This window comes from Aythya marila, assembly GCF_965140915.1.
Source record: "Aythya marila genome assembly, chromosome: 1".
In the NCBI taxonomy this organism is placed as follows: domain Eukaryota; kingdom Metazoa; phylum Chordata; class Aves; order Anseriformes; family Anatidae; genus Aythya; species Aythya marila.
The window spans coordinates 20,888,465-20,911,284 of record NC_139042.1 but is presented as its reverse complement, the minus strand read 5'-3'; the positions used below and the strand labels follow the sequence as shown (position 1 = coordinate 20,911,284).

The 22,820-nt window shown below is 45.3% G+C and overlaps 1 protein-coding gene across 3 annotated transcripts in view; it reads left to right on the top strand.

Moving 5' to 3' along the window:
• Positions 1-22,820, top strand: part of ATP8A2 (ATPase phospholipid transporting 8A2) — a 326,460-nt gene that overhangs the window by 105,905 nt on the left and 197,735 nt on the right. For all 3 annotated transcript variants that reach the window (XM_082759713.1, XM_082759714.1, XM_082759715.1), the window contains one exon: positions 18,084-18,256. In XM_082759713.1, the coding sequence (XP_082615839.1) occupies positions 18,084-18,256 (173 nt within the window). The remainder of the gene's footprint in view (positions 1-18,083; positions 18,257-22,820) is intronic.

The window sequence follows — 22,820 nt, the reverse complement described above, 5'->3', positions numbered from 1 at the left end:
TGGTCTTGGTTTAAAGAGAACAGGGTTTTAGTATGCTATATGAAATCCCCAGTCTTCCCAGGATGGACATGTGCTTCTTGCTAAAGTTAAAATATTAAAAAAATAATGTCAAACTGAACAAATGTGGTATTGTCTTTCATGGCATTTGAAGAATAATGACGATGAATTGTCATTTTGACAGCAGTTGGTTCTATAATTATTTCTTGTACTGCAAGCTTGGCCCTTGGAGCACTCAGAGCAGCATTGCAGAAGGCTCGTGGCTTTCAGGATGGGGTCTGTGGCAGTCGTGGGGCACTGGATGGCCAGTTTGGATGTCAATTTGTTGGGCTGAGAATGGTGAGATTTTTAAAAGAAATAAATCTTAACCACCTTGAGTGAGGGTTTGCAGTGGAGGTTGATGTTTGGAAGATGCCATTCCAGTTATCTGTGTTACTCTTCAATCTAAGGGAAGCCCTGTTGCAGGAAATCAGCAGCTTTATTTCAGAAAGCTAAAACGGTAGAACAACCACTTTTGGCAGCGTGCACTGCCAGGAAACTTAATCTGTGAGATAGTGAGATGACTGCTTAGTGAAATCTTCAGTCAGTTTTTCCATATTAAGAAGTTAAAGCCTCTTTTCCTTCCTACTTGTCTTCTCCCACGGCCTGAGCCCCCAGCTCATGGGCCAGGGGGAATTTCATGTGTACTCCTTGATCAAGACATCCCATTGCCTCACTGAGAGGCATGCTCTGAGTTTGCTCGGAGATGAATGTACTGCTGACAGGACAGAGGTGCCTTTGGGGTACATTTTCTTCCCTATTTGCTAAGTTCCCTGGCCCTTATATAACCAGTTTGTTATCAAACGGAAAATATCCTTAAATAATTATCTGTACCTTTTGATGGTCCAGTTCATCTGGACTTTCAGCTGCCACTGGAGACATAAGACTCACTGATATCATCTGTTTATCTAATTTTAGTCAAAGATTGGGTCTGTACGTAATAACCTGAGACTTGCTGTACAGATTAAAGATTCTGTATATAGATGTTTTAGATTACTTGGCTTACTGTGAAGAGATTTCAGCTTGAAGTCAGATTCTAAACTATAAAAATCATCTCAGAGCAGCCATCTAATATCTCTGGGTCCTTCGTATAAATGTTTTTCTTGGCACGATAGGAGATTGTAGTGATCAGGCAGAATCACGATGCAATTAACCAGGCAGGTATTGCTGAGTAAAAGCAATGACAAAAGTCATCCGTGCTTTGAGAATGGATTCTTGCCTTGCCTCACGTTTGTAGTGATGCTGGCAAGATGCTCTGTATTTGCGTAGTATTTTCAGTTGTTGCAGTTCAAGCAAACGTGGTGAGGTTACTCTCAAATAGATTTGGAGAAACAGATGAGGTATCGCTGGAAACGCTTGAGTGTAGTTGTGGTATCCGAGCTTATCAAATCCAAGTATGTATTACCGTATATACCAAATAAACATGGGTGATGAACTGGCTCAACAGCAGAGCTCAAAGGGCTGCAGTGAGTGGGCTGTGCCTGGCTGGCAGCCGCTCACTCGCGGTGCTCCCCAGGGCTCCGTTCTGGGGCCGGTCCTGTTCGGTGGTGTTATCAGTGGTCTGGGTGCAGGAGAGGAAAGCATCCTTAGCAGGTTTGGAGATGATACTAAATTGGGAGGTGCTGTCCCTCTCTGGAGGGACAAGAGGCTTCGCAGAGGGATCTGCATACCTTGGAGCACTGGGCAATCAGCAATGGCCCGAAGTTCAACACAGGGAAATGTGGGGTGGGTGCTGCAGCTGGGTTGGAGCAGCGCTGGGCACAGGCACAGGCTGGGGGGTGAGGCTGGGGAGCAGCTCAGCAGGAAGGGACCTGGGGGTGCTGGTGATATTGTGGCAGGCTTCCTAGAGAGCTGGTTGATGCCTCGTGCCTGTCAGTATGAAGGGACATTTGGGCAATGCTCTGAATAACAAGCTTTAACTTTTGCCTGAAGTGGTCAGGCAGTTGGGCTTGGATGGCTTTTGTAGGTTCCTTCTGACTGAGCTATTTTGTGCTAAGTCTTTTCATAAGGGAAATGCAGGTGTTGCTTGATGACCTTCAACAGACTTCTGTGGAAAGGCAGTTGCTCCTTATAGTAGCATCTTTTGGAAAAAATACGTTCTTATACTCTTCGGTTAAATAGAAACTTTCAGGGACTTTGTGAAGAACCTTGTTGGGACTGATTTTGAAGGGTTTCAAAAGGTATTTGCAAGGTTTTTGTTTTTTGTTTTTCTAATGTGGTACCTGTAGAAATGGTTTAGGAAACGCCAACTATCTGCTTAAATAAAAACAAATCTTTCAACGCATCTTGAAGGGTTTTTTAGTGGTGAGCAAGGTTAAAGTTCTTTGCAAATGTGTATTGGTGTTGCAGTTGATGCGTTGTATTTTAAAGGTAATTTCATTGTACCTGATTGTTAGTGGCTAAGTACTTCTTGTGTAAAGCATAGCACCTCAGGTTTCTGCAGGAAGGACGTTAGGAGGTTCTGCAGGATGACTGGAAATGGGAAATTCTTTAATCAAGTAGGGGTAATCCTTGGTTAAATGCTGCTGAATGCTTCTGGCAGCCAAATGAGTTTGCAGATGCTACCAGGCTGTGAGGCTGCTTGTGCCTCTCGGAGTTTTTGGACTGGGTTTTCGAGTGATTTCTTACGAGAATGGCCCGAAAGAGATCAGATAGAGTTAAAAAGATGAGACTTGAGATCTTGCTGTGGACAGGAGTGCTCAGTTGGATGAACACAAGATGGGCAGCCGAAAAGGAGTCAGTGGTTCACAACTGCTTGTGAATTGGGTGTTATGCTGTGTTGGAAAAGCCAAAAGATCAGCTGGAAAGTACAGCACAGGAATACAGCCTACTCTGTTCAACACAGAGGCTGCCTCATCTGTGGCCCTGTTTACCCATGAAGTCATAGCCTGCTGTCCATACCACTGAGAAGTTTGCTATTTGGCATTGTGGCATAGTTTTAAGGGTTGGAGAAGGCCAAGGTAGTTTTTTGGATGCCCTTAGATGCCCTTTGGATGCCCAATCCTTCTCACTGCGAAAGTGTGAAAATGCTTGTCTGAATTTTTGTGAGTAGAACACGAAGTCCATGTTGTTGTAGAGTAGATTATATTAGAACACGAATATTCTCATGAATTATCAGGTTCTACTTGTGTTTTGAGTTTCTGTTTAGTTGGCCATAAACCACGGCTTTTGGATCAGTCACACATAAGCCAGTGACAGTGCACCCAGCAAACACTGCAACATTTGAATCTGTATTTACACACACCATTGAGCTCTAAAATAGAAGCACTTAAAATATGAGACAATACATAGAATCAGCGTTTTGAAGGTAGCTGAATTGCAGGAAGTCAATAAAGAGGGGAGGCAGAGCAACCTGGCTAACAAATCCCGCAGCTTGCCGCTCTGCTCAAGGAATGTTTTTTACCAGGCGTTGTGGTGATGTCCTTTGCACTCCTGCTTGTAGCCAGGTCTGTGGAAGTTGCCCGTCTGCTTTCAGAGACTTGTTTGCTCTCCTGCTTGAGTTAGATGCCAAAACTTGGAACGCTGGCCAAAGTGAGGGTCTGTTTCAGAAATGAGGTGGTATTTCTTGCGTGGTTTGCAGAGAGGTTCCAAGGTGAGCATTTGCACATGTGCTATTTAGTGTGGAAAGCGCTTCCAGTGACTCCTCTGCCCAACAGGTGTTGCTCTAAATGCTTGTATCGTGTTTCAGCAGCTTTGGTTTCCACATTAGTTTGCCTTGCCCGTACGTTCGTTATCCTGACTCTGCCAGACGTCCGTACGGATCCCTCAGGTAGCGCAGCCAGACGGCCTGAAACGAAGGACTCTGCGCCACGCAAACACGTGCTGAAGCTTCTAAGTCGCAATCAAGATACAGTGGAAAACTTCCCATAAAGTGGGGCTGGTGAGTGTTATCCTGAGGGGGGGTTATGCAGTGAAGTCCTCCATGAAGACATTTAACTGGGGGTCAGTGGACGTGGCAGGCATTTTGCCTTAAAACTTTCAGTACAGTAAGGTAATTGATACACGTGATTACTCAAACTATTTGCTTTTAGGAATGAAGCAGCAAAAGCCATAAAAATAATTCTTGCACGGGTGCAATACATCGAGCTGGCCCATCGGCGTGTTCCAGAGCAGTGGCTTAGCAGGTAGCATGATTTATATCATCATGTGGACTTAGAGGGGTTTGGAAATGATTTACAGGATGGTGGAAGTTAACTTGGGAAATCTTTAAATGCTGTAGCTAGCAGCACTTTGTAGATTTATGATAGATATAGCATGAAAACAAGTAGTTGACTTACCTTAGAGTTAAGCTAACACTTAGTGTTAGTTTAACATCTCACTGTAGCAGCTTGTTCTGTGAGGATGGATTCAAATCCTTTGAGATGGAGGAGAGAGCATGCAGGAGGGGAATGCAAAATGTAGAGGCCAAAGAAGGCCAGAACATGCGATTGATTTATCCTTAATGAATATTTGGCTCACTGAGGTTACAGATCCAGGGGTGAGTCCTTGCCCTGCTTTGGATGAAGAGGCTTTCTTGTCTGTCTGCATCACGCTCCTTGCCATTTAGTTTTCTTTTCAAGACCTCTTGCCTTGTGGTTCATACATTACTCTGTGCTTAGAATGAAACACAAATGTAGCTGCTGCACAAATGAGATTTCACCCATGTTATCATCCCAGTGGCTCTGTAAGCCTTTCCAGGGAATAGCAGGGAAGGAAGGGGAAGAGGAGATTCGTAGCTCATCTTAAAACAATTGGCCAGTTTCAGCTTGTTTTGTAAGATTAAATTTAGAGAAGAGTTGTTATCCTGCAGGCTTCTTTTGCACCCGAGGCTTTTAAAAGTCCAAATGATTTCATTTTATTTTTTCTTGGCAAGTATTTGATGCTGTTGTTCCGTACTGGATACCAAACCGCCTCACCCACTGATGTTTGTTACTGTAGCATGCAGACTTCCCGAGCTCCCATGGGAGCGAATGCACTCTACAGTGTGCTGTTGTTAAACAAAATAGAACAAAAACCTCTAAATAAGAACACTTAAGGCTTTGTTACAAAACGTAGTTCTTGTGATAACCAGTCCTGTTGTTTTTTCAACTGTTGTTCTCAGTGAAGTCAGCTGAGCTTCATAAAGTTAACTCCGTTTTCGTTGCCTTCCAAGTTAACTCAAGGTATCGTGGTTCGATTTTGAGCATTTGCTGTGTTAAATTAAAAAATAATACTCTGGGAAATCATAGAATTTGCTTATGTTAGTGTAAGCTTTTAAATCCAAAGCTGGCCATAGCAGGTGTTTTTTCTGGGGCTTTAGAAAGTGAGAATATACAAATACACCATTAAAAAATTTGTTAGGTTCTGAGTGCAGTCCAGAGAGAAGACCACACAAACTCTGCCCCAGGATGTTTTCCTTTTCTGCCCATCAACAAATGCCATTCTGCTGTGGAGATTTATAGCAGCGTGCTAATGATGTTACTCCATCTTCTGGATGGACAGGATGCACACACAAAACAGTAAAATCTGCAAGTTTGTTTTTAAGACGGTAATGCAAGTTAAATGGGTTGTGTTTGTGCTTGGAACTTGTTAACATGGAAAGGGGGAAATAAACAGGAAGAGCACATGGGGTAGGTTTGTTCTGGAGCACACCTCCCTGTCTTGAGTTCAACTCGACGTGAAGGCTACAACATTAACCCTTAACCACACTTGGGTGAGGTCGAATTGCTGATACTTACAGAATCAAAACCCATCCCTTCCCTTAGTAGTATCGAATGCATGGAAGTAGAGGAGAAATAAGAGGATTTCCTTAGCTTCCTCAGATTTTTGGAGCCCTGCAGTTGACTGTAGTGTGATCTTTTTAATGTGTTTGTGGGACAGATCTGTCTGGTATGCCACTATAATGGGGTCTGATTGGCAGGACCCTGTATAGGATTCCCTGGAGCAGCTGGATGCTGTGTGTGTATAAAGGAAGTTTTGAGGCAAGGGAGAAACAAGTTCAGCATGGATAGGTGATGTGCTTTGTAATATTCTGTTGTTTGTTTTTTTTTCAGAATTGCTCACAAACTTTCCATTTACTCTTGATGGGCATTCACCAAAAACTTCAGTGATACTCCACAGGTCTGAGTTTATCCAGGCACTTTATTAGGACTGGTATTGATTTCTCCTCCATCATGCTTCTTCTGGTGTAGGATTGATTTATTCCTGCTTGATGTGACTCAAAGAAGAAAGTTATCCCTTGATGTCAAACACAGAGTAAAAGCTAGGTATCAAAGTAGAGATTTCTGTTGCAGTTACCAGTAATGAGTTGCCCATGGAAGAATGCATTTCCCCACGGTTTCCAAATGTTTGTTCATCTGCTTACTGAGGAAGTCTGTAATATACCCGGTGAGATTTGGGGCTGCTTTCTTTTTGCTTAATTGCACTGGCCTACAGGATCAGTAAATAGGCTTTTTTCTTTTTTCTTTTTTTTTTTTTTTTAATTTTAAACAACATTTGTAAGTAGTTGGAAGGAACACAAGTAGGAATTAGTGCTTCTTCACTGTGTCAGCTATGAGGCTGTAAGTTAGCAATGCACATGTTTATGGAGAGCTTTACAAAATACAGTTTAAATGGGATGCTTGGTAAGTCTTTTTTTTTTTTTTTTTGGTGGTATATTAAACCTGCTACCAATTCTGTGACATCTTACAGACAAGTGAGTTCATGGACCAGGGAATGAATGAGATAAGGCATATACATAGCCACCATAATAAGTTGTGCAGAGGCTGGTAATGTCATCTCATGAGAAACATCACCTTTTGGAAGTCATCCTCTTGCTGTGTGCCTTCTTTGGCTCTTGCTTTCTTTGGGCAACAGGTGCTGGATGTTGAATAACTCTGTTGCTCCTGCCCTCTGGTTCTCCTTCTCCTCTGCAGAAGCAGATGGCTTGCCTTGGTCCTTTGGGGCAGGGGGAGAATCGATGGAAAATGAAGGACTTTCCTGTGCAGCACCAAAGGGCTGGCACTTTTTCCAGCAGACAATGAGAGAAGGTATGACTCCTTGCACAGCAGTAGGCAGAGAGAGAGGGCAGGGGCTGTTTCCCTCTGCTTGAATTAGTCAGAGAAGGTTTTTCTTCATCCTGAGAATGGATTGAGAGGAAAGGGGCTAACCCTGCATTTGTGAGCAAGAGAAAGGCTACACCACGATTGAGAGGAAGCAGTGAAAGGGGGAATAAAAACACTCCAAGATCTCAGAGCTATAGTCCTTGGGTTAAAATTCTGTTATTGAGGACATTACCTAAAGTGCACCCCATATCATCGCTGGGATTTCTGTGAATGCTGTTACTCCGTAGTGCTGCTCCTGAAGTAGACACAGCAGCTGTCCTTCCCCAAAGACACAGCCTGGTTTTTCCTGGACCGATCTGTTATGGTTTAAGCGTGGTCATTTATTTTGTGTTTATTTTTCAGGGACAGGGTAAATAAAGCATGTTGTGAAGTCATAAATCTAATCCCTCACAGCTTAATGGGGAGGGAGAGATCGACATATTCATTATTGTAATGAAGAAGGTGCAAAATGTAATCTGTGTCTGAAATTGTGCTGACAGCACCCCGTACAGTCTGTTGTTGTACTCATTTATTTAATCTGCAAATTTGTCTCCATTTTTGGGTTTGTTTCTTAGTTTGAGTCAGAGGAAGTTTGGAATACCATACCAATGAGTGGGGCTGGAGAAAATAAATTGAAAAGCAGCTTCTACTCCCTTTTTCTTTCTTTTTTTTTTTTTGTGTGGAAGTGGCCCAATTCTCTTCCCACTTGTCTCACCCTGAGTAAGTTCAGTCATGTAATGGTCACTCCGCTTACCTGATCCTCTTTGCCTGTTCTTCCTCCTCCTCTTCCTCCTCCTCTTCCATTCAGTAACGCTGTTTTGACTGTTCTCAGCTTCTTCACCACCCAAAATTGTTTACATCTCCCGTGTTTCTTGTTTATTCTCTTGCCTACATGCTATTTTGCATCCTGCTTTTACTCTTAGGTCACCTCTCTCCCCTTACTGGCTTTTTAATTCACTTCCCACAGTTCTGTGTGGAAACTGGAGATCGAGGACTCCTCTGTAACAGGCCCCGTCTGGCTCAGGACCGCCCTGAGCTGCCAACTGCTGGGGGCCGAGAGGCTTTTTTGGGGGTTATTGGTATGTGCCTGCTGTACATCTTGTTCCTTGTTTGGTTTTGGCCACTGACATGACGGTGAGCCTCTGTTTTGATGGACTCGAGCTATTTTTGTGTCATATTTTACTGTCTTTATTGGTGTAAAGCTGATCTAGTCCAACCTGAGAGTTTTCTGAAAGAGCTGATTTGGGAGTTGGCACGGGCTTGGAAGTGCTGTAATATCCAGCAGATTTGTGATGTATTTCTGACTTCTTTTTTTGCTTTTTTTTTTTTTTTTTTTTTTTTTTTTATTAAGGGTGTTATTCAAGGCAAGTAAAAATATGTAGCCTCTGATCACCAGTCTGCTCAGTCTTGGTGCTCAGTGCACTGTGGTGGATCTCTGTCTTGAAAGACATCAGACGAAGCTCAGTCAGTGCTAGGCATGAAAAACATTATAAAAATTAGATTTGGATCTCTGGTGTATTTTTCTGTCTGGAAACAAGGCCATTTTTATTTTAGCTGGAAGAAGACAAAGGAAAAAATCCTTTATCATGACATTATGAACACAGGCATTTATAGATCATTTATATAATCCTCCTGTAGCATAAATCTTCTCAAAAAGACTGAACTCAATGGGAAGGGAACACTTTTATTGCTGGTTATTTCATTAAAACGTTATTGGGAGTGATTAGGGTCCCAAATAGCTTGGGTTACTGTGGTGAAACTGCAGGTTGGCCTAAGCAGCTGGGGGGAAATCCAGCCCTTTGTGGGTTAACCTTGGCTACATTTCTGTACTAGGTTCTCTTCAAAAGTATTTGTCCAGTCCCAAGATGTCACATATATATGTTAATAGACTGCTTTTGTTTTAATTAGCCAAATAGTTGAAAGGAGCTTTCTCAGGAGCTCAGCATGAGCTGAAATACGTCGCTGTGGTGGCCTTGTGCCATCTGCAGAAGAGCAGCACTGCATTGTAGGGGACAACGTGGAACAGTCTGAGATGAAAGATGCTTCTGCATGTCTGTATAATGTGAGGTGTAAGGCAGACATTTCCTCTTCTGCAGGCTGGGAAAGTGTGGGGGAACAGGTGTGTTTATGGATATGCTATGTATGTGTGGTGGTTTTACCGTGCTGGGCAGCTAAACCCCACAACCGCTCTCTCACTCCCCCTCCTTTAGATAAGGAGGGGGAGAAGTAAAGCAAAGAACAACTCACGGGTTGAGATAAGGATAATTTAATTAAAGGGAAATAATTATAATAATTAAATAAAGACTACCATGAACTAAACAACTTAACTAAGGGGAAAATAAAAGGAAAAGGGGGAAAAGGGAGGAAAACAAACAAACAAAATAAATGAAAGCTATATGGAAGTGCAGAGGAAAGAAATTACTCTCTACTTCCCACAAATGAGCGATGATTGACCACGTCCTTGAAGCAAGGCCTCAACGCACGCAGCCGGTGTTCGAGAGGAGGACCGACGTCTTCTCAACGAGAGCCCACCCCTCCCCTCTTCTTCCTGTTTCCACCTTTTATTGCTGAGTGTGACACCACATGGTATGGAATATCCCTTTGATTGGTTTAGGTCAGCTGCCCTAGTGATGTTTCTCTCCTCACTTTTTGCCCACCCCCTAGGAGGGTTAGAGAAAGGCCCAATGCTGTGCCACTGCTGCTCAGCAGTAGACACAACACTGGTGTGATAACACTGCTGTTTCAGCTACAAGTACAGAGTACGGCACTGAATGGGCTGCTGCCGGGAAAGTTAACATTCCAGCCAGACCCAGTACAACCTCCACCCCTTATTCCATAACATTTGTGTCACACTCAGATCCCCATACTTTAGCATACAAGCATTCTCATCATTATCCCTTGTCCTTTAACAGGACAAGGATTTAACAGGATTAATAGGCAGGTGTATCTTTTCATTCCATAGGTCTTTCTTGGAAAATGTCCATAAGAACTGTTGATGATTAGGTCTTCATCTGCCAAAGTGGCCACTCAAGGCAGGCGGAGTTGGATGTCTGGACACCAGCACCAGCTTAGCTCAAGTCCTTGTTGCACTGCCCGGCTCCTTGCAAAGTTGACCTGTCGTTGATCCTACAGCATCTTCCTACAACATATAACTTAGATTATAGATTAGTTTTCTCTCAATGTCAAATCTCCTTGAGGCACACACTTGATATCCCCATTCTTTTGCATGACCCACCAGGTATACCCTGGTCCTTGAGCGAAGACAATCCCACGAGTGGGTTTGCCTTTTCCCGAGGCAGGAGCAACCCACACTGCCTTCCCCATCCACCTTCCTATATGCACTACGGGAACCTTAGCTCCTTTCACAGTGTGTAGGGGTTTTGTTTCGGCAGGACCAGCACGGCTGTCAGACCCCCTAATGTTAACTAGCCAAGTGGCTTCTGGTAGATTTGTGTCCCATTGTTTCCACGTCCCAGCACCTAATGCTCGTAACATAGTCTTTAACAGTCCATTGTACCTCTCAACCTTCCCAGAGGCTTGTGGGTGGTAAGGGATGTGGTACACCCACTCAATACCATGCCTCTTTGCCCAGGAGGTAACAAGATTGTTTCGGAAATGACTCCCATTGTCAGACTCAATTCTCTCTGGTGTACCATGACGCCACAATACTTGTCTTTCCAGGCCCAAGATAGTGTTTCGGGCTGTGGCATGGTTTACAGGGTATGTTTCCAGCCACCCAGTAGTTGCTTCTACCATGGTGAGTATGTACCGTTTGCCTTGGCGAGTTTTGGGGAGTGGTCCGATATAGTCAATTTGCCAGGCCTCACCATATTGATACCCTAGCCATCTCCCCCTGTTCCAGGGAGATTTTACCTTCATGGCTTTCTTGATTGCAGCACAGGTTTCACACTCATGGGTAACCTGTGTGATGGCCTCAATGGTCAAGTCCACCCCTCGATCACGAGCCCATCTGTAAGTGGCATCTCTCCCCAGATGTCCTGATGTTTCATGGGCCCATCGAGCTACAAACAGCTCACCCTTACGTTCCCAGTCTAGGTCCACCTGAGCCACTTCAATTTTCGAAGCTCGATCCACTTCTTTGTTGTTCTGATGTTCTTCAGTAGTGCGACTCTTGGGCATGTGGGCATCTACATGACGTACTTTAACATCCAGGTTTTCTACCCGGGCAGCAATATCTTGCCACAGGGTAGCAGCCCAGATAGGCTTACCTCTGCGCTGCCAGTTGCTCTGTTTCCATTGCTGCAGCCACCCCCACAGAGCATTTGCCACCATCCATGAGTCAGTATAAAGATACAATACTGGCCAATTTTCTCTTTCGGCGATATCTAGGGCTAGTTGTATGGCTTTTACTTCTGCATACTGACTCGACTCACCTTCCCCTTCCATGGCTTCCGCAACTCGTCGTATGGGATTCCACACAGCAGCTTTCCATTTCCGATGTCTCCCTATCACACGGCAGGATCCGTCAGTAAACAACGCATACTGCTTTCTGTCTTCTGGCAACTCATTGTATGGTGGTGCCTCTTCAGCACGGGTTACCTCTTCTGTTGGCACTCCGAAATCTCTGCCTTCCGGCCAGTCCATAATCTCTTCCAGGATTCCTGGGCGATTGGGTTTTCCCATTCGAGCCCGCTGTGTAATTAACGCTATCCACTTACTCCATGTAGCATCAGTTGCATGGTGTGTAGTGGGAATTTTCTCTTTGAACATCCAATGTAACACAGGTAGCCGCGGTGCCAAGAGGAGCTGTGCCTCTGTACCCACAACTTCTGAAGCAGCTCGAACACCCTCATATGCTGTGAGTATTTCCTTTTCAGTTGGGGTGTAATTGGCTTCTGATCCTCGATAGCCCCGACTCCAGAAGCCCAGAGGTCGACCTCGAGTTTCTTCTGGGGTTTTCTGCCAAAGGCTCCAGGTGAGCCCATGCTCCCCAGCTGCAGTGTACAGTATATTTTGCACAGCTGGTCCAGTACGGACACGCCCAAGGGCTACTGCACGAGCTATTTCTTGTTTGATTTGTTCAAATGCCTGTTGTTGCTCAGGGCCCCACTCAAAATAGTTTCTCTTTCGAGTCACTCGATATAGAGGACTCACAAGCTGACTATAGCCTGGCACATGCATTCTCCAGAATCCCACGAGGCCTAGGAAAGCTTGCGTTTCCTTTTTGCTAGTTGGCGGAGACATTGCTGTTATTTTATTGATCACATCCATTGGAATATGGCGACGTCCATCCTGCCATTTTACCCCCAAGAACTGGATTTCCTGTGTAGGCCCCTTGACCTTGCTCTTTTTAATGGCAAAACCAGCTTTCAGGAGAATTTGGATTATTTTCTTCCCTTTCTCAAAAACTTCTTCTGCTGTGTTGCCCCACACGAGGATGTCGTCAATGTACTGAAGATGCTCAGGAGCTCCCCCTTGCTCCAGTGCAGACTGGATCAGTCCATGGCAAATGGTAGGGCTGTGTTTCCACCCCTGGGGCAGCCGATTCCAGGTGTATTGGATGCCCCTCCAAGTGAAAGCAAACTGCGGCCTGCATGCTGCTGCTAAAGGGATGGAGAAAAATGCATTAGCAATATCAATTGTGGCATACCACTTGGCTGCCTTTGACTCTAGTTCGTACTGAAGTTCTAGCATGTCCGGCACTGCAGCACTCAGTGGTGGCGTGACTTCATTCAGGCCTCGATAGTCCACTGTTAGCCTCCACTCACCATTAGACTTTCGTACTGGCCATATAGGACTATTAAAGGGTGAGCGAGTCTTGCTGATTACTCCCTGACTCTCCAGTCGGTGAACCAACTCATGGATGGGAATCAGGGAGTCTCGGTTGGTGCGATATTGCCGTCGGTGCACCGTTGTGGTAGCAATTGGTACCTGTTGTTCTTCAACCTTCAGCAATCCTACAACAGAAGGGTCTTCTGAAAGGCCAGGCAGGGTAGACAGCTGCCTAATCTTCTCTGTGCTCAAAGCAGCTATGCCAAAAGCCCACCGGTATCCTTTGGGATCCTTGAAGTACCCTCTCTTGAGATAGTCTATGCCAAGGATGCACGGAGCCTCTGGGCCAGTCACAATGGGATGCTTTTGCCACTCATTCCCAGTTAGACTCACTTCAGCTTCCAGTACAGATAGTTGTTGGGATCCCCCTGTCACTCCAGAGATACAGGTGAGTTCTGTCCCTTGGTAGCCTGATGGCATTATGGTACATTGTGCGCCAGTGTCCACTAAAGCTTTGTATTCCTGTGGTTCTGATGTTCCAGGCCATCGGATCCACACAGTCCAATAAATACGGTTATCCCTCTCCTCTACCTGGCCAGAGGCAGGGCCCCTCTAGTCCTGGCTGGAGCGTCTGCCACTTAATTCTTGCAAATGCACAAATTCTGGCAAATGAGAGGTAGAGGTCCCTTCATCGTGGTCAAGAATAACATCAGCTCTTCTACTGCCTCTGGGGTACTGCCCAATAGAAACTGGAGCAGCATTTCTCTTAGGAGCCCCTCTTCTTGCTGCTGTATTTCCTTTCAGTTCACGTACCCGAGCAGCTAGGGTTGAAGTAGGTACACCATCCCATTTCCTCATATCTTCCCCATGATCACGCAGATAAAACCACAAGGTGCCACGTGGTGTACGTCTTGGGTACTCTCTCTCTTGAGCAGGCGAATGCTGATTCTTAGTGGCTGAAGTATCACTCTGTCTAGATGAGGGGGAATATACTTTCTCCACAAGCTTGTCAAGTCCTTTAGACAATTTCTCCACAGCTGAGACACAGGACTGTAGCAGAGCAGAGAGATTGTCTTCATATTTTTGAAGTTGGCAGGAGACATCATACATTGTTGGTCCCATCCCCTCATCCCAGTGAATTGCTGCCAGGGTACTGGCATGTGCTGCTGGTGCACTCCGCACAAATTTACGCCACATGGATGTTGTGCACTGGACTTCATCGGGGTCTTGAGGCGTCTGGGCATTGTCCAAATCACTATAAATCATCTCCCGCACAGCTAATTCCCGCAGATGTTGGAGACCTTTATCCACAGTGGTCCACTTGCCTATGTGATATACAATATCTTCCTTATGGGGATATCTTTCTTTGATAGCTGCCAGGAGTCGTCTCCAGAGGCTGAGGGCCTGTGCTCCTCTCCCGATTACTTTGTCGATTACCCTTTCTCTAGAGAGGGATCCCAGCTGCTTGGCTTCATTGCCTTCTAATTGTAGGCTACTGGCCCCAGCATCCCAGCATCGGAGCAGCCAAGTGAGGATGTGTTCACCTGGGCGTCGACCATAATCCTTTCGTATTTCTCGCATCTCACTCAGGGATAAGGATCGAGTGATTTCTGATTCCTTTATGATTTCCGTCTCGTCTTCCTGCTGTTTTTGTGATGGCTCTGCTTTAGAGGTACCTGCCAATTCCCCTTCTCCCTCCTTCTTAGGAGAGCCTTCTTCCCTTACTAAACGAGCTGACCTCCGTTTCCATTGTTTTGACTTGACTATGGGGGCGACTGATACCATAGTTGGTTGGTCCTCTGGGTCAGCCACAGCATGTGTTACTTGGTCATCAGACTCAGAGACTTCCTCCCTCTCTTCAAGTTGCTGGATGATGTTAAACAGTGTTTGATAGGAATAAGCCAGGACCCAGCACAATGCTGCAAGCTGTTGTTCTCCGGCATTATCAGGATCAGGACATACAACTCTCAAACATTCTACCAAGTTTTTAGGATTTAGCACTTGCTCAGGGGTGAAGTTCAAAACTATTGGAGGAGACACTCGTGACAGGTATCTGCTAACATCATCCCACACACCGTGCCACTCACCACGAGACTGTTCCGGGACAGATTCCCAAATAAGTTTTCTAAACAATCGACTAATCTTAGAGAGAAAATGAAACCTGTTATTCAGAATTAGAAATAGCAATACATGGGTTACAGATGGATCTTCAAAATACTCCCAAACTGTTGTAATTAGCCCACTGTGAAAGAAGGGAAAGGTACCATTCCTGATATTATTAATAAACTGGTGTCCAGATGAGAAAAGGAAGGCAGTGTAATTCTGAATATTCTCTGAAAGATAGTTTCCATGGGACCCAAATGATAACAGCGCAGAGCCTGAATTCCAGAGTAAAACCAAGGTCAGTGCTTGGCAGCACAACGAATTAAAAAAAGTGAACACAGATTGTAGCACTTGGTCGGATCGGATATATAGGAGAAAGGAGAATATGACACGAATTGCATGACATATGAACAAAGCCATTATTATTAACAGGGCAAGGAACATGGTTACTAGCAAGCAAGTGTGTTAGTTGTATGCGTTTAATCAATTCTATTGTTATCTCAACCCTTCGAGCCCCACGTTGGGCGCCAAAAAGGACTGTGGTGGTTTTACCGTGCTGGGCAGCTAAACCCCACAACCGCTCTCTCACTCCCCCTCCTTTAGATAAGGAGGGGGAGAAGTAAAGCAAAGAACAACTCACGGGTTGAGATAAGGATAATTTAATTAAAGGGAAATAATTATAATAATTAAATAAAGACTACCATGAACTAAACAACTTAACTAAGGGGAAAATAAAAGGAAAAGGGGGAAAAGGGAGGAAAACAAACAAACAAAATAAATGAAAGCTATATGGAAGTGCAGAGGAAAGAAATTACTCTCTACTTCCCACAAATGAGCGATGATTGACCACGTCCTTGAAGCAAGGCCTCAACGCACGCAGCCGGTGTTCGAGAGGAGGACCGACGTCTTCTCAACGAGAGCCCACCCCTCCCCTCTTCTTCCTGTTTCCACCTTTTATTGCTGAGTGTGACACCACATGGTATGGAATATCCCTTTGATTGGTTTAGGTCAGCTGCCCTAGTGATGTTTCTCTCCTCACTTTTTGCCCACCCCCTAGGAGGGTTAGAGAAAGGCCCAATGCTGTGCCACTGCTGCTCAGCAGTAGACACAACACTGGTGTGATAACACTGCTGTTTCAGCTACAAGTACAGAGTACGGCACTGAATGGGCTGCTGCCGGGAAAGTTAACATTCCAGCCAGACCCAGTACAGTATGGGAGAATGCTTCTCAGCTGGAAGATGAAATCCACGTAGGAAAGGTTTCTACAGGACATTTTGGACAGCTCAAGGTCTATATTGTCCAACTGTACTTCTAGCTACGAACTTTAGGATGTGCAGATCCCATAGAAAATGCTGGTAGACACTAATCATGTCTTCCATGCATGCTATATTGACGTTTTTATACCTGTCACCCCTTACGTAAAATAGTCATCTAACCTACTACATGTGAGGAAGAGAATTCCATACATAGTTTTTCATCACTGTATTCACAGAAGATGAATGATTTTGCTGTTTTTTTATAGTGCACAGCGACAGCATGTGAAAGCTTAAATCAAGGAATTCAGAACGTGTAGTACAAGGAAACTTTTTCTTTGTGCTCTTTTTTCTCCATCTCTTCCTTCCAGGTATAGATGGTGGAGAAATCACCAGTGAAAGTATTTTAGGAGTGTAAACTTGTTTCTGACTATTTCAGTAGTGGGATATGGAACTGAAACTTCTTGACTCAGGTGGATTTGGCATGATAAAAATGTAACTTTAAATACTTCTTTTACCATCCTTGTTTGGGGGCGGGGGGTTCCAGTATGCAGGTTTGTGTGCATCTTTGGTTTGCTCAGCCACTTGCAAAGCTACCAACTTCTGTTGTGAGTTGAACATAAAGGGGAAAATCCAGATTCCACGAGTGCTGGCCTTAGCTCAAGTAATCTGTGTTCTTCAGGACCACCAGATGTGTACTCCAGAAGAATTAGTTTAGCTACATTTTTTTTTCTTATTTTTAAAAAATCTTTCTATTAAACTGGAGATACAAATATGAAATACAGCACTTGACAACAGTTTGTGGCTTTATAATCCTCTGGAGAAGTCTGCATCTATAAAAACAATGAGTGGATTGCAATGATACATAAATAACATATTTTCATTCCTAATAGTTGTAACTCTATTCTAGTGACTTTTCTTCTTTTATAAAGCAAATATATATGTGTATATATAGATTTCCTTTAGACGACAACTTGAAAGATTGTAAATTGAGTACCTTTAAATATCAATAGCAGAAGGATGTGTAAAACTTGGTTTAGCACAGTGTAGAATTGCATGGTTTTGAGTGCATCTCCTATTTCCTGTTTTTGGTTGGTTTGAGTAGAGGAAGCAGATGAGAAATTGAGTGAGGATTTGCTAAAACAAAGGTGTTGTATTTGCATATGCCTTTTTTTTTTTTTTAACAAAATGAAAAAAGGGAAAACACTGCAGTCCTGCAGGTAGTGATAATTTGTCACCAGTATTTGAGTTGCTGGCTGCTGAAGTCTTCGTTTTTCATGTTCTGCTATCCCATGTTCCATGAATCAAGACCTTCTCTTTCAGAAAGTGTATATACACTTGAGATCATGAGAAACTTCTCAAACCATTTAGCTGTGGCTAACTCAGCTGGAGCTGCTAGTTGTTCTACCCTGCAGAGGAATAGAACTGACTGCTTTAAACAGGAACCTCGTGGCAGTGGGAAGGTTGAAGTGTTTGGGGCAATGGTGTATCGTAAACGCTTGATTTTTTTCCCAGCAGCAGCAGTCAGTGAAAATCTCTTTGTGGTAGGGAAGGTGGTTTAAACAAGTAATAATACTTCAGATGGTGCTGGAAGGCAAGAAGGGCATTAGCTTTTAACTGCTCTGAAGTGTGAGAGGAGACATCACCACTACAGTGGGCACGTGTTGTTCAGGAGCAGGTAGCAGAGGTGCCACTGGAACAAGGCATACGTTTCTCATCAACCTGATGCAGCTTTTATTAATCTGTGACCCAACCTAGTGTCCTTGCATGAGGTCCTGGTGAAATGCTAAATCGTGTCAGTGCTGGTTTGATGCATGTGTACTATGCATCCTTGCATAGTCTGGAGATGCCTCGTACCATTTTAGATACACTTGTTATATTAAGAAGAAACATGATTTATTTCTGTTTGATTCTTCAGGCAACAAGGGCTTCTTTGACTCAGCATTGTACCAGTCTGGGGGAGTCACTGGGCAAGGAAAATGACATTGCTCTGATTATTGATGGCCATACGCTGAAGTATGCCCTTTCGTTTGAAATCAGGCAGAGCTTTCTGGACTTGGCACTCTCCTGTAAAGCGGTCATTTGTTGCAGGTAAGAAATTCTATATATTTTTTTCTTTCACGGTAACAAAATGGGCATGAAGTTTTGGGAGACTTTATCTGGTATGTTAACTTTCCTTTCATATTTAGTGCTCTCAGGAAATACAAAAGTGGGAGAAGTACTGTGCTATTCCAGAGGAAGTAAGTTGTAGTGGTGAGCCACTTGATAATATAATCGATTTCTCTGCTGTGAGACTGCTGAGAAGCTGGGGCTGTGTTGGAAGAGGCAAAAAGGAAGACTGTAGAGAAGTATTTAGAATCATAGAATCATAGAATCATAGAATATCCTGAGTTGGAAGGGACCCTTAAGGATCATCAAGTCCAACTCTCGACACCGCACGGGTCTACCCAAAAGTTCAGACCATGTGCCTAAGTTCACAGTCCAATCTCTTCTTAAATTCAGACAGGCTCGGTGCAGTGACCACTTCCCTGGGGAGCCTGTTCCAGTGTGCAACCACCCTCTCTGTGAAGAACCCCCTCCTGACGTCCAGCCTAAATTTCCCCTGCCTCAGCTTAACCCCGTTCCCGCGGGTCCTGTCACTAGTGTTAATGGAGAAAAGGTCTCCTGCCTCTCGACACCCCCTTACGAGGAAGTTGTAGACTGCGATGAGGTCTCCCCTCAGCCTCCTCTTCTCCAGGCTGAACAGGCCCAGTGACCTCAGCCGTTCCTCGTACGTCTTCCCCTCCAGGCCTTTCACCATCTTCGTAGCCCTCCTCTGGACACTTTCCAACAGTTTCATGTCCTTTTTATACTGTGGTGCCCAGAACTGCACACAGTACTCGAGGTGAGGCCGCACCAGCGCAGAGTAGAGCGGGACAATCACCTCCCTTGACCTACTAGCGATGCCGTTCTTGATGCACCCCAGGATACGATTGGCCCTCCTGGCTGCCAGGGCACACTGCTGGCTCATATTCAACTTGCTGTCTATCACGACCCCCAGATCCCTCTCTTCTAGGCTGCTCTCCAGCGTCTCATCGCCCAGTCTGTACGTGCAGCCAGGGTTTCCCCGTCCCAGGTGCAGGACCCGGCACTTGCTCTTATTGAACTTCATGCGGTTGGTGATCGCCCAGCTCTCCAACCTGTCCAGATCCCTCTGCAAGGCCTTTACGCCCTCATTTGAGTCCACAACTCGTCCAAGTTTGGTGTCGTCAGCAAACTTGCTCAAAATACCCTCTATTCCTACATCCAGATCATTTATAAAAATATTGAAAAGTACCGGTCCTAAAATGGAGCCTTGAGGGACCCCACTGGTGACTGCCTGCCAGCCTGACGCAGCTCCATTTACCATAACCCTTTGGGCCCTGCCCGTTAGCCAATTGCTCACCCATCGTATGATGTTTTTATTTAGCTGTATGGTGGACATTTTGTCCAGTAGGATCCTATGGGAAACCGTGTCAAAAGCCTTGCTGAAGTCCAAAAAAATCACATCAGCTGGTTTCCCTTGGTCCACCATACGGGTGATCTTATCATAAAAGGAAATCAGGTTAGTTAGGCAGGACCTACCCTTCACAAACCCATGCTGGCTGGGACCAATGACTGGTTTGTCCCCCAGGTGCGCCTCAATGAGTCCGAGAACCAACTTCTCCATGATTTTACCAGGCACTGACGTGAGACTGACAGGCCTGTAATTGCTAGGGTCTTCTTTCTGACCCTTCTTGAAAATTGGCACAACATTTGCCAGCTTCCAGTCTACAGGGACCTCTCCAAATTCCCAGGATCGTTGAAAAATAATTGATAGAGGTTCCGCGATGACATCCGCCAGCTCTTTCAGCACCCGGGGATGAATCCCATCCGGACCCATGGACTTGTAGGGATCCAGGTGGAGTAGCAAATCCCGCACACGTTCAGGGTCAGTTGGGAGTTTGTCATCCCCACCGTCCCGGTCCTCCAGCTCAGGGCACCCTGGGTCCCGAAGCCCATCATCGGCATTGAAGACAGAGGCAAAGAAGGCGTTAAGCGTCTCTGCTTTGCCTATGTCATTGTCTGTGAGGAGACCTTCCCTATCAAGGAGCGGCCCTATGTTTTCTTTAGTTCTCCTTTTTCCATTTACATATCTAAAAAAACCCTTTTTATTTTCTCTCACAGACACAGCCAGCTTCAACTCTAGCTGTGCTTTGGCCACTCGAACTTTCTCCCTACAAACACGAACAGCATCCCTGTATTCTTTCCATGACGCCTGGCCCTCATTCCAGTAGCGAAACACTCTCTGTTTCCGCCTAATCTCCATTAGAACATTCCTGGTTAGCCACGCCGGCCTCCTGCCCCGCCTGCCTGACTTGCGATATTTTGGAATTGCCTTATCTTGTGCTTCTAGGAGGCATCGCTTAAAGAGTGACCAGCACTGGTGGACATTGAGGCCTTCAAGAGCAGTTTCCCAGGGGACCTTACTGACTAGTTCCCTGAGCAGCCTGAAGTCCGCTTTCCCCATATCTAGGGATGAGGTTTTGGTGGCACTTTTCCTTCTGTCACCATAAATTTTGAACTCAACCACTTCATGGTCGCTATGACCGAGGCGGCCACCAATCACCACATCTCCCACCAGACCCTCTCTGTTTTCTAGCAACAGGTCTAGGAGGGCACCTTTCCTAGTTGGCTCCGTTAGCACCTGTACCAAGAAGTTATCATCTAGGTGCTTCATGAACCTCCTGGACTTGCTCGTGTCAGCCGTGTGGCACTCCCAGTTAACGTCCGGCAAGTTGAAGTCCCCCATAAGGACAAGGGGAGTTAATCTCGAGGCCTCTCTTAGTTCTGTAAAGAATAATTTATCGGCGCTATCATCCTGGCCAGGCGGTCTGTAATAGACTCCCACAACTACATCCCCTTTATTCGTTCGTCCCTTGATCCTTACCCAGAGGCTCTCAACTTTGCCATCGCCGACCTGAAGTTCCACACAGTCCAGCCCCTGCTTCACATACATCGCCACCCCACCACCTCGCCTACCCTGCCTGTCCCTCCTGAAGAGCCTGTAACCATCTATCGCAACACCCCAGTCACAGGACTCATCCCACCAGGTTTCGCTTATGCCGATGATGTCGTAGTTGCGGGACTGGGCCAGGACTTCTAGCTCATCTATTTTATTCCTCATACTGCGTGCGTTTGTGTAAAAGCACTTCAGGTGCGTCTACTTACACTCAGCACCTTGTGGATCTGACCAAAGGACCCCACTGGCACACAGCCCCTCTGATTCTAGCGTACCATCCCTTAGGTCTTCACCGGCTCGCCTGGTTTTAGCCCCTTCCCCCTTCGACTCTAGTTTAAAGCCCTATCTATCAGCCCGTATTTCTTCTATACCACGGTATTTCTTCTATACCACAGCCAGATCTGTGAAAGTATTCATAAGGCTGACTGACAGGCTAACAAAATTTAAGATTTCAGTTCTTCCTGGCCTGCTACGGGATGTTCTGCAGTGCAGCAGTGTTGCACACCTTCAGGAGGAGCATTCAGTCAGCTGCATGTTCCCTCCTGCTGGTAGGACTCTGCTAGCTCTTGAGACCAGTCTCAAGAGTGTTTTGGAAAGCAACTTGGTGTCTAGCTTCTTTCATGCTCCTAGAGGAAGAAGAAGCAAGCCTTTCCCTAAAATTAAGGGTCATCTAGTAAGTCAGTCTCTCTGCCTTAATTGGTCCTAACAAAATGTGATCACTTCTATAAAATGGTAAAACTGCGCCTCGTTTCCTGGCTGTAGCAGACAGTGGTGATACGCAGTGATTCGTATGGGGCCCTTTGTAAGCAACAAACCATGTGACTGTCATGTTTGGTTTAGCTTTGGGGAAGTTTTTGATGACTTGTGGATGAAGTTAAGTTACCTTCATTTGTCAGTTGTGTACACAATGCAGGTATGTATGTAACAGTGCAATTTGCCCAATTTTAAATGTTTGACTGCCACTTGCTCACAGCAGAATTTGACTACTTATGGTTTTAGCTGTATACAGAAGTGGTCCCATGTCCTGACTGCTACAGAAGAAAGGAAATAAGCCCAAAGCAAGCGAAAAACAAAAGTCAAACTCCTTTATTTTCTGTATAGCAGGAAGGTTGCATTGTTTTTAGCTTTGAAAGAAGATTATGTAGCTTTGGGGATGGTGCATGTGTGTGTGTACACGTGCATGTCTGTGCACATCAGTGTTTTATTGCTGGTGTGCAGGGAGAACTGAGCCCTGGAAGGGACTGTCAGTTCAGGTGGGCAGGAAGTATTTTCTAGCAGATCCTAGGAGCAAGATCTGCTTTTCGAGGAGGTGACACCAAGCAGACAGGAAGAGTCCCACGCACCACTGAATGCTGGTGACTGCAGGGCTTGATAGACAGCAGCTTTGGCAAGAAGGGTGTTGTGCATCCAACAAGTTGTCAATTAGCCAGCACTGCACCCTACCAGCAAAAAAGGCTAACAGTGTCCTGAGCAGCAGCTGAAAGAGTGTTGCCAGCAGGCTGAGGGAGGTGATGCTTCTATCTAGTGCTGGTGAGGTTACGTCTGGAGTAGTATCCAGTTCTGGAATTCCCAGTCCAAAAAATGAAATGGATTTACTGGGGAGTCCAGTGCAGGGCCACAAAGATGACTGAGATA